This window comes from Callorhinchus milii, unplaced genomic scaffold (genome assembly GCF_018977255.1).
Source record: "Callorhinchus milii isolate IMCB2004 unplaced genomic scaffold, IMCB_Cmil_1.0 Scaffold1, whole genome shotgun sequence".
In the NCBI taxonomy this organism is placed as follows: Eukaryota; Metazoa; Chordata; class Chondrichthyes; order Chimaeriformes; family Callorhinchidae; genus Callorhinchus; species Callorhinchus milii.
In genome coordinates this window covers 70,166,029-70,178,332 of record NW_024704742.1, presented here as the reverse complement: position 1 = coordinate 70,178,332, position 12,304 = coordinate 70,166,029, and the positions used below count along the sequence as shown (strand labels likewise).

The following is a 12,304-nucleotide window of genomic DNA, read 5'->3' as shown; positions in this document are numbered from 1 at the left end:
TGTTGTTGTGCTAAGGGCTGCAAGGTACTGTGAGGATCAGCTTTATCTGAAGGGTGATTCCAGAAGCTGAACTCTGTACCGGTGCCGGTTAAAAGACAGTCCTGGGAATTGTCTGTCTTCTGAAGTTTTGTGTTGCAGAATAAGTTGTCCCTGAGGGTTTTCCAGGTGCTGATCTCTGCTGTGTATTTTGGGGTGTGTTGTTTGTCTGGAGTACTGAGCAACCTGTGTTCATGCTGTGTGGTAAATGTTTGCTCACATGGATGTGTTGTATTGTTATTGTGTTGTTATATGTAGTATAATTTGATTACAGATTTAAAACCTTATTTTTCATCTTGTGCAACAAACTCTATACTCTTACCACCACCTGTCGAATTATGAACAATACGGGATACTTGACTTTATAAATAGGGGCATAGAATACAAAAGTCAGGAAGTTATGAATCTTTATAGAACACCTGTTAGGCCTCAGCGAGAGTAATGTGTTCAGTTCTGGGCACCACACTTCAGGAAGGATGTCAAGGCATTGGAGAGGGTGCAAATCATTCATTGCCTCCGCACAAACTGCCTCAAGGCAAATCTAACTTCCCCCTGCCTCATACGTACCCTCCCCAACTCTCCACTCCCACCATTCTCCACAACCAACTCTTCTGTATATCCTAAAATCCTCTCCGTATCACTCTCTCCTCCCTTTCCTCCCACCAGCAAAACCACCCGCATTTCCTCCAAAATGTCTGTTCCCTCTCAAACAAAGCCTTTACCATCCACGACCTCATCCTGGATGAGCACCTTGACATTTCTTGGGTTCACAGAAACCTGGTTCTCTCCCAATGACCCCGTCCCCCTAGTTGAAGGCTCCCCTCCAGGCTACTCCTTCCACCACACCCCCCCGTCCAAACCAAAGTGATGGCGGGGTGGTCCTCATCTCCAAAGCCTCCCTTGGTCTTTCCCCCTACTCCTCTGGCTGCTTCCCCTCCTTTGAGCATCTCACCCTCTTCCACCCCTCTCTCCCACTGAAAATCCTCCAGGTCTACCGCCCCCCTAAGCCCCCTGGCTCCTTCCACACAGACATCTCTACTCTCCTCTGTTCCCTGTCGCTCTGCTCCGAACATCTGCTCATAATGGGCGATTTCAACCTCCACCTAAGCTCCCCTTGCACCATCTCTTCTGACTTCACTGTCTCCTCTCCTCCCTAAACCTCACCCTTCACATAAATTCACCGACCCACAACCATGGCCATGCCCTCGACCTCGTTATCACCCATGACCTTGACATTTCCGACCTTAGCATAGTGGACAAGGCCATCTCGGATCACTTCCTCATCTCCTGCTCCTCTCACAGCCCTCTCTCCTCCACCAAGCCCTCAACTATTCTCTACCGCCCATGGATAAGGCTACCCCCTAAGACCCTGACAAAGGCCCTCACATCCTCACATATCCTAACCCTCTGGCCTTCCACCCACGGAGATCCTGAAGCAGCCATCCAGCTGTTCCACGATCGCCTCTCCTCCACCTTCAACTTCCTCGTCTCCCTGAAATCCAGGACCATCTCCAAACCCACCCGATCCCCCTGGTACAACAATCATCTCCACTGCCTAAAAACCCAAACCCGGCTGCTCGAGCACAGATGGCAGAAAACTGTCCTGACAGTTCACCGCCAACTGTGGCTCGAGCATCTCCACAGCTACCGTTTTTTGGATATGCGCGAAAATGGCCTTCTACTCCAACATCATCTTGGGAGTCTAAAAACAATCCTAAAATCCTTTTTTCCACCACCCACTACCTCCTCCGTGCCCCCCCCTCGGGCTTCCTCAATCTTCACATCCAATGCCAAGCGCGAGGAGGTCATGGACTACTTTTCATCCAAAATACACAATATCCGCCAGGCAGCCTCATCCTCCTGCCTCTTGTCACCCACCACCACCCACTCTCCGTCCCTCTCCCCCTCATCAGCTCCTACTACGACCCCTATCCTACATTCCTTCCTCCCCATCTCTCCTTCCTCCCTTTCACCCACCATCACCTGCTGCCTCGACCCCATCCCCACAAACTTGCTCCCCCTCCTCTGCCCACTACTGGCTGATGTCATCAACCAGTCCCTCTTCTCTGGATCAGTCCCTGCCCCCCTCAAAATGGCTGTCATCAACCCCCTCCTCAAAAAACCCTCCCTAGATCCCTCAAACCCCGGCCATTACCGCCCTATCTCTAACCTGCACTTCCTCGCAAAAATTCTAGAACGCATTGTTGCCAATCAACTCCGCGCACACCTCTCCCCCCACTCCCTGTTCGAACCCCTCCAGTCCAGTTTCCGCCCTACCCACAGTACAGAGACTGCGCTTGTGAAAGTTTCAAATGACGTCCTCTCTATCTGTGACCAGGGCTCCCTCTGCCTCCTTGTCCTCCTGGACCTCTCTGCTGCTTTCGACACAGTTGTTCACGCCATCCTCCTCCACCGCCTTTCCTCCGTCATCCACCTTAGTGGGACCGCACTCGTCTGGTTCGAGTCCTACCTCACGAACCACCAGCAATACATTTGCACAAACAGCTTTACCTCCCGCTCTCACCCGGTTACCTGTGGGGTACCCCAAGGATCCATCCTTGGCCCCCTCCCCTTTCTGATCTATATGCTCCCTCTTGGGGGTAACACTTCCACATGTATGCGGACGACACCCAACTCTATTTTTCCATCTCACTTTGCAACCCCCAGTCCCCTGATGTTCTGTCAGTCTGCCTGTCAGACCTCAGGGGCTGGACGAGTGCGAATTTCCTTCAGCTGAACGTTGACAGACGGAAGCTATACTCTTTGGCTCTCGTCAACGTCTAAAATTACACGGTTCTCATCTCCTCCAATTACCCGATCTCCCCCTAAAACTCTTCAAACCCATACGCAACCTCGGCGTCAGGTTCGACCCCCAATTATCCTTCCTCCCCCACATCCGGTCCCTCACCAGCACCGTTTTGTTCCATCTCCGACGCATCGCCCGTCTCTGCCAATACCTCTCCCCAAAAGCCGCTGAAACCCTGGTCCATGCCTTTGTCACCTCTCGGATGGACTATTCAAATGCCCTCCTCGCCGGTCTCCCCTCCACTGTGGAGTCCTGTAGCTCAGTGGTTAGAGCACTCGTCTTGCAAGCGAGACACCTGGGTTCAATTCCAGGCAGGGCGAAACCTTGGGCAAGTTTCCTTACTTCACACGCCAAGTAATAATCCTTCCAAAACAAAACAATAATAAATTGGTCATTTTCAATCCACGACTGTTTGTGGGACACTGCTGTGTGCAATTGGCTGCCACGTTTCACCCACAAATATGCGGTCAATTCACTTTAGTCTATTCTGTGAAGCGCTTTGAGACGTCGAGAAAACGTGGAAAGCGCGATATCAGATGCAAGGATTATTTATTTATTCATAAAATCCATGTCATCCAAAACTCTGCCACCCGCATTTTCACCCGCACCAAACTCTACTCCTCGACAGTCCCGGCCAGACTGCACTGGCTGCCTGTCCCAGAGAGGATCGACTTCAAGATCCTCACCCTTGTCTTCAAATCCCTCCACTCCTCTGCACTCCCCTACCTCTCTGACCTCCCCTCTCCTCACAACAGTGCCAGGTGCCTTCGCTCCACCGGGCCTGGCCTCATCCTTGTCCCCCAAGTCCTCCGCTCTACCATCGGCGACCGTGCCTTCAGCCACTATGCCCCGAGTCTCTGGAACTTCCTTCCTCACTCCCTTTGCCTCGCCCCCTCTCTTCCCACTTTCAGGTCTTGGCTGAAGACCTTACTTTTCGACCATGCCTTTGGTCACCTTCCTCCCCCTCCCCCTGGCTCGGCCCCCGGGATCCGTTACTGTGAAGCGCTCTGAGACGGCGTTCCGCCATGGAGGTCGCTATATAAATCCAAGTTGTTGTTGGATATTCTGAAGTGACGTATTTTTTGAAGGGATTATTACCCCTGGAAATCCGATCATCATTTGACTAACAACCAGGTTCTTACTCACTGCTAGGTAAACAGAAGTGTGTGAAGTAAGGAAACTTGCAGCTTGACGAAGCATGAGAGCTTGTTTTTGGAAAAAATCTCAACAATAAAGTTGCAGTAACAAAGATAAATGGTTGTCCTTTAGCTATGGTGCCATTCAGTCTCACTTTATATTGCTAAATCAAGATAACATCAATCAGATAAGCTTCCAAGAATTACTTACCTTCCACATGTTGCGCAAGAGAACTACTAATCATCTAATAATAGTTTTCGCATTTGATACAGTGCTTTATCACACAAAAGCGCTTCACAGGAATTTTACTGTGAAAAGAAGTGAATACAAAACAATACAAAGTTACATTTGTATAGTGCCTTTCATGTCGGGATGATGTCCCAAGGCGCTGGACAGTCAGAAATTTGGACCTGAGCTGGGGGGTTTGGGATCAGGGAGTGTGGAGGACACCATCTGTTTACCTAGCAGTGAGTAGGAACCTGGTTATTAGTCAATTGATGGATCACTTTCCAGGGGTAAAAATTCCTAAAAAAAAATTAGTCATTCAATCCACGACTGCTTGTGGGACACTGCTGCGCACAATTGGCTGACGAGTTTCGCTCACAAAATACACAGTCAATTCACTTTACAATATATTATGTGAAGAGCTTTGAGTCGTCTCAACAACTTGACCAAAAGACGCTATATATAATGCAAGGATTATTAAATGGAAGGCATTATATAATAATATGATTACAATGAGAAAACTGCAGGGGTGGGTGATATTCTAGAGGGACAAGATCGAAAAACGCAAGGGATTTTCTTTATCCCCCAGAGGATTGATTTCAAGATCCTCATCCTCACCTACAAGGCCATTCACGGCCTCGCTCCCTCCTACCTCTCCAAACTACTATCCCCCTACCTACCTGCCCGTACCCTCCGTTCCTCTGGCTCCGGTCTGCTCCACGTCCCCCGCCCCAACCGCCCTACCATTGGTGGTCGGGCCTTCAGCCTCTCAGCCCCGAGGCTCTGGAACTCTATCCCCCAGTGCCTTCGCCGCCTCCTCCCTTTCCTCCTTCAAGGCCCGTCTCAAAACCTTTCTCTTTGACCGAGCCTTCAGCTCCTCTCTCGACTCTCTACCCCCTCCTCGCTCCCTCCCTTCCCTCCCCTCACCCTGACCATTTCCCCCCTCCTCGCTCCCTCCCTTTCCCTTCCCTCACCCTGACCATTTCCCCCCTGCTCGGGTCATGACCCAACTGTGCAGCGCCTTGGGACGTCCTCCTGACGTGAAAGGCGCTTTATAAATGGAATCTTGTTGTTGTTGTTGTTGTTTATCTGAACCCTCCTAGTAATCTTACAGGATATGCATTGATTTGATGAGCAGGACAGACCTGTGTCATTTCTGGAGGGAGAAAGGTGCGTGTTAAGTGGCTTATTCTTAATTGTTAAGGATTACTTGGATAGAAATTCCACCTGGATCTCGATTTACTCTGTTAACGTAACATTTCAAAGCATTCAAGAAAGGGTCAAATTCTTAGCTCAGTTGAAGCTGTCTTTCTCTGTAGGTTTTGTTTAAGAACTGCAGGAAATAGGCTTCAAAATTAAAGGCTAAGTTTCCCAGATTCTGCCCACTCTGAAACACTGCGCTAACAGAACAGATAATAATAATAATAATAATCCTTGCATTTGATATAGCGCTTTTCACGTCGGGAGGACGTCCCAAAGCGCTTCACAGAACACATTGTAAAGTGAATTGACTGTATATTTGTGGGCGAACGCGGCAGCCAATTGCGCACAGCAATGTCCCACAAACAGTCGTAGATTGAAAATGACCAATTTATTATTGTTGTTTTGTTTTGGAGGGATTATTATTAGGCTCTGTGTGGAGTAAGGAAACTTGCCCAAGGTTTCGCCCTCTGCCTGGAATTGAACTCAGGTCTTTCACTTGCAAAGCGAGTGCTCTAACCACTGAGCTACAGGACTCCAAAGATTACTGCAGATCTGAGTGGAGTTTAACCCAATAGTATCTTACTTTGAAAGCTTGGCTCCATGTTGAACTTGCTGTCCATCCCCAGTGGAGTAAGTCTTTGGCCTTGGTGACACAGAAGAATAACCTGAGACGTGAAGGAAGAACAAAACTTCAGTATCACCTTGTCTGCCGCAGCTTCCAAATTTGTGTTGACTCTCGTTACACAGAAGCAAAGAAGCATGGAAAGCTCCTGACTCAATCGCACTCCATTTGACCCATTACATTAGAGGCTTGAAGAGATGTAGGGATAGGGCAGGGCAGTGATATTGAATGGACAGCGAGACTGAATGGACAGCTTGCTCTGAGAGCTGGTGCTGAATGGGCAGAATCTGATGTGTAAATTTCTTTGATTCTATTAGTTTTGACAGACTTTGCAAGGTTCTGCAAGATGCAGAAAACAAATTTAATGATAATTATGCTTGCATTTGATGTAGCGTGCTTTCACAGGACCTCTCAAAGCACTTCACAGGATGTTATAACAATAATAATCTTTGCATTTATAGAACAGGAGGACATAGGTTTAGATTTGCAAAGTGGCAATTTCTGGACAGACACCAGGATGTTTTTCTTTACTCGGAGGGTAATTAACGTGTGGCACAAGTTGCCAGGAAGGTAAGTGAGGCCAGGACACTGGGACTGATTTTAAAGAAAATTGATGGGGAATGGTAGGGTGGGTATTCTGGAGATCAGATGGGCTGAAGGATCTTCTTCATTCAAACCGATCTTGTGACCACTTAATCTTTTGGTGGTCTTGGCAGCTGAGCTCCAAGGCGCTCAACTCCATTTCACACCAGGAATTATTTTTATGTTGAAAAAAGGTATAACACCTTGTGATAGCAAACAAACCTTCACTGCTTGATCAAGTGACAGTGAGATCACTCAAAAGGTTTTCTTGACCACACATTTCCCTCTAACATTTTAATTGTCTCTTACCCAAAGTTTGCTCCATCGTTGTGCTGTAATATTCTAAGTCCTGGAGAAAACAAAACAAAACATACAAGAGATTACCATAAGTGGTTGTGACTTTCAAGAATCTTTAACTTCGACCACATGCATCCGGCATTATGGCTTTCAATCCATCTTAGTTGAAGATGCATGTGAGCAGAATAGACGGGTGCAATCGTGAGTGCACTCGCCTCGTAAACCGGAGGACCCGGATTAAGTTCCTGGGCGGTGCAATATCTTAGGCAAGTTTCCTTGTTCCACACACCTCTGTTTACCTAACTGTAAGTAGGAACCTGGTTGTTAGTCCATTGGTAGAGTTTGTGGATCTGTAGAGGGATTTAAAGGAGAGAACAAGGATCTTGATTTGAAATAATAATACTTGCATTTGATATAATGATTTATTATGTCGATTGTCTCAAGGCGCTTCACGAAACAAGCAGCCAATTGTGCACAGCAGTGTCCGACAGGATTATTACCCCTCCCCCCAAAAAGATGGATTTCTAAGAGATGAGCAGTGAATGAATACTACAGGGATTAATAATAATTATTAATTATAATGAATATATAGCAATTAATGATGACTTTACAGTTAACTAGTGTCAAGTTTAGTAAGTATGTTAAGTGGAGTCCATCTCAAACCGGAGTCCTGTAGCTCAGTGGTTAGAGCACTCGCTTTGCAAGTGAGACACCTGGGTTCAATTCCAGGCAGAGGGCGAAACCTTGGGCAAGTTTCCTTACTCCACACACCTAATAATAATTCCTCCAAAAAAACAAAACAATAATAAATTGGTCATTTTCAATCCACGATTGTTTGTGGGACACTGCTGTGCACAATTGGCTGCCGCATTTCGCTCATAAATATACGGTCAATTCACTTTACAGCATATTCTGTGAAGCGCTTTGAGACGCCTAGAAGACGTGAAAAGCGCTATATCAAATGCAAGGAGTATTATTATTAAGTATATCTATATAGGTAGGAGGGAGCAAGGCCATTCACGGCCTTGCTCCCTCCTACCTCTCTGACCTACTATCTATCCCCCTACCTACCTGCCCTTACCCTCCGTTCCTCCGGCTCCGGTCTGCTCCACATCCCCCGCCCCAACCGCCCTACCATCGGTGGCCGGGCCTTCAGCCTCTCAGCCCCGAGGCTCTGGAACTCTATCCCCAGTGCCTTCACCGCCTCCTCCCTTTCCTCCTTCAAGGCCGGTCTCAAGACCTTTCTCTTCGACCGTGCCTTCAGCTCCCTCTCAACTCTCTACCCCCTCCTCGCTCCCTCCCTTCCCTCCCCTCACCCTGACCATTTCCCCCCTGCTCGGGTCCTGACCCAACTGTACAGCGCCTTGGGACGTCCTCCCGACGTGAAAGGCGCTCTATAAATGCAATCTTGTTGTTGTTGTATCTATATATATAGTAAGTTTTGCAAGTATATCAAATGCAAGGATTATATTATTATTATAAGATGTGAAAAGCGCTATATTAAATGCAAGGATTATTATTATTATATTATGTTAAACCATGGTCCCGTCCACAGATTCAGATGGATGCTAAATATCACGCTGCACTACCTGAAAAGAGAAGGGAGTTTCTTTCACTTCCTGTCTGCCAAATCTCCCACATAAAATTGGTCATTCACTTCATGGCCATTTGTGGAATGTTGCTGTGTGTAATTTGGCTGCTACATTCACCTACAAAATATACAGTCACTGCACTTTACACTAAATCCCGTGAAGCTCTTTGATATGTCCACCTCACCTCACAAGCGCGACGTCCTGGGTTTGATTCCTGCGCAGGGCAAAACCTTAGGAACGTTTCCTTACTCCACACCCCGCTATTTACCTAGCAGTAAGTAGGAACCCCATTATTAGTCGATTGGCAGATCACATTCCAGTGGTAGTAATCCCTCAAAAAAAAAGAAAAAATTTGGTCACTCAATCCACGATTTTTTGTGGGACACTGCTGTGCACAATTCGCTGCCAGGTTTCACCCACAAATACAGTCAATTCAGCCACTCTGCCCCAACCCTCTGGAACTCCATCCCGCAGTCCCTCCACCTCACCCCCTCCCTTGCCACCTTCAAGACCCGTCTCAAGGACCTCCTCTTCAACCATGCCTTCGATCACTCTCCTCCCACCTCTGCCCTCCATCCTCCCCGATCTCGACTCCCAGCTCGGGTACGAAACATTGATTGTCCAGTGCCTTGGAACATCCTCCTGATGTGAAAGGCACTATACAAATATAATTTTGTTGTTGTTATCGTGATAAGGCTCTGTTTTAAAAAAAATCATAACTGTGTGCCAAAACAAGTAAAAATCTTTTCTTTGTCAAATACCCGTCCTATACGTCTGTTCACCTGCGATGAAGAATTCCTCTTGCTTCCTTTCTGCTTCAGTTTCTCCTGGATTTTCTGCTTCAACGTACTCAACACAAGCTCCACGACCCCAGGGCAGCACTGGGCAATTTTAGTGATCACATCATTCGGGACGTAAAAGTTGAGTCTGTGGAAGACCTTCCTGAATCAACAATTGGGAAAAAGCCAGAAAACATAAATAACAGTCAATTCGATGTACAATTATAACAACAATTTGTATTTATATAGTGCCTTTGTGCTGTGTAATGTCTCAGAGTAATGTCTCAATGGAGCGTGACATCATTATTTTTAAAAGTGAATTGGATAGTAATAATATATAATAATTGTTATATTTAGTGGAGTGCCTATCATGTCACTTTACAGGATTTTACTGTAAAGTATAATCACTGCGTATTTGTAGGTGAAAGCAGAGGCTAATTTACACACAGCAATGTCCAAATCCCCCAGATTAAATTGGTCATTCACTTCATGGCTGTTTATGGGACATTGCTGCGCGCAAATTGGATGCCGCATTCACCTATGCATATTCAGTCACTCCACTTCACAGTTGCCAGGACACTGGGAGAAACTGTCTATCCCATTATCAACCTCATATGCATGCACAAATCATTGTTTATCCTGCAGCAGGAGCGCTACATTCAGTTTTGGGCAATTTACATAAGGAAAGATGTTAAGGTCTTGAAGAGGTGCAGAAAAGATTTACGAGAATGGTACCATGGATAAATACTTTAGCTGTGAAGAGAGATTATAATAATAATAATCCTTGCATTTGATATAGCACTTTTCACGTCTCCTGGATGCCTCAAAGCGCTTCACGGAATATGCTGTAAAGTGAAAATGGCTGTATATTTGTGGGCGAAACACAGCAGCCAATTGCGCACAGCAGCGTCCCACAAACAGTCGTGGATTGAAAATGACCAATTTATTATTGTTTTGTCTTTTGGAGGGATTATTATTAGGTGTGTGGAGTAAGGAAACTTGCCCAAGGTTTCGCCCTGCCTGGAATTTGAACCCAGATATCTCGCTTGCAAAGCGAGTGCTTTATCCACTGAGCTACAGGACTCCACGAAGGGGTAAACAGAATTTTTGACAGGATAAACAGGGATACGTTATTTCCATTAATAGAGGAGTCAGTGACTATGAGGCATAGTTAGAAGATAGTCACAAGGTGCAAAAGTAGATCTTAGGTGATTTTTTTCACTCAAGAGCATTATTGGGATATGGAATGCCCTGCCGAGTGAGGTGGTAGTGACAGAGTCCATTGTGGGTTTCAAGTTTCAAATGGGAAGTAAACAGGTCCGTGAAGGATAGAGGCTGGAAGGAGTGTGGGATAGGGTGGGCCGGTGATTGAAGAAACACATTGCTCTGAGAGCTGGTGCAGACTCAATTGGCCGAATGGCCTTCTTCTGTGCTGTAAATTTCTAATGATATCAATACCTCTTTAAGGCCCACTCTGAGTCATCTCTTTGTAAAGCTCTAGCTGATTCTTCATTTTTTTTAACACTGGGATCAGCTTCATTGCTATCCGCTGAACTAATTGACAAGGGCCGGGATAGTGCCCTTATGGTGTGATCAGAACTGTATGCATTAACAACAACAACTTGCATTGATATAACACCCTTCACATGGAGCAGCATCTTGTAGCGCTTAATAGTGGGGGAGCCTGACTCCGAGCCGATGGGAGGGAGAAGGTGACTGTAAGCATGTTCGAAGAGGAGGTTTTCAGTCATGATCTAAAAGAGGGTAAGGAGGGGGCAAGGCAGAGGATTTGAGAAAGAGAATCATCTAACTACCCTACTATCATCCCACTGAAGTTACAACATCGAGTTTTCCTGATATTCTGTTCCACTGTCAGCCTGAGCAGAACAACTGGGGATCCGCAGTCAGCTGATAGCTATTGCAGCCCTAGATCCAGTTTATCTGGTTTATTTGTTCCTTCACGCCACTCGGGCAGTGCATCCCATTCTTTTTTTGTTCATTTACTTCCCAAGAAAAATACTTTGCATTTCTAATAAAGAAGGCATTTCACGTGCTGCTGAGACAACAAAGATGTTATTAGTGGGAAGCAAGTGAGAATGGATGGCTATCGTGAGATTGGCTATTCTGAGACTATCTTCAGGGATCAGGAAGAGATGTTTGTTTGCAGAAAACCCATTGATTAAACTAATTCTGGTGGAATCATGGCTCAATGGGAAGGGATGTGTGCCTGAGCTGCGGACAGGAAGTTGGTGGCAATGCTCTCACACATTTCATCCTGAGTTGCGTCGCCCAACAGGAAGCTCACAGGGAGTTCCTGGTACTTGCTATCCACCTAATGAGGGCTCAAATGAGGTTGTTGGATGTCAAATGACCAACTAGTGACTCTCCTGCTTGGGGAAGGAGATAAGCGGGGTCTCCTTAGAGCTGAAAGAATATGCAAACCCAATTTCACTGCAGGCCCGGCTTGCTGCGGTGTTGCACAGAGACGCTGTCTGGTTCCTGTGCTAAAAGAAGAAAATGGTTGACTTGTGAGTGCATCGGGAACTGCAACATCACTGCTCATCTTTTGCACATGCGCAAAGTGGGAAGTGAGTTTGGCGGAAACATGGTGACCAGTCATCAGCCATTGTTTTCAAGCTGGAAGCTAACTGTAGAAGTGGTACAAAATCCGATTTAATCAATTATCTACACTGTACACACATAATTTAATGAAGTGGTAAGCGCACTTGCAGTAATTTGTCATTGCAGCTGGTAAGTGCGCATTCAGTGATGGATTAAAAACTATATTTCTCCGCGATTCAATACGTCTTGATGCTTCACCACATGTGCATTTACTGGAAACATTGGATCGCAGTGGATTGCAGAAAATTAAGTTCTTCTGCGCATGAGTCGATAGTTGAAGGCTACGTTTCCCGCGATTCTATGCAGCTGGCTGGTAATTGCGCATGCGTTGACGGGTCAGGATGTCATTTCCCTTGATTTAAGTCCTCTGGTAAGTGCAAGAGTAATTGAAGGTAGGGGAACG

At 46.5% G+C, this 12,304-nt stretch overlaps 1 protein-coding gene across 1 annotated transcript in view; it reads right to left on the bottom strand.

Annotated features, from left to right (window-relative positions):
• Positions 1 to 12,304, bottom strand: part of LOC103188107 (sperm flagellar protein 1) — a 30,163-nt gene that overhangs the window by 8,135 nt on the left and 9,724 nt on the right. Inside the window, exons 4-6 of the mRNA XM_007907958.2 lie at positions 9,283 to 9,442; positions 6,921 to 6,960; positions 5,991 to 6,072 (exon numbers count right to left, since the gene is read on the bottom strand). Of these exons, the coding sequence (XP_007906149.2) occupies positions 5,991 to 6,072; positions 6,921 to 6,960; positions 9,283 to 9,442 (282 nt within the window). The remainder of the gene's footprint in view (positions 1 to 5,990; positions 6,073 to 6,920; positions 6,961 to 9,282; positions 9,443 to 12,304) is intronic.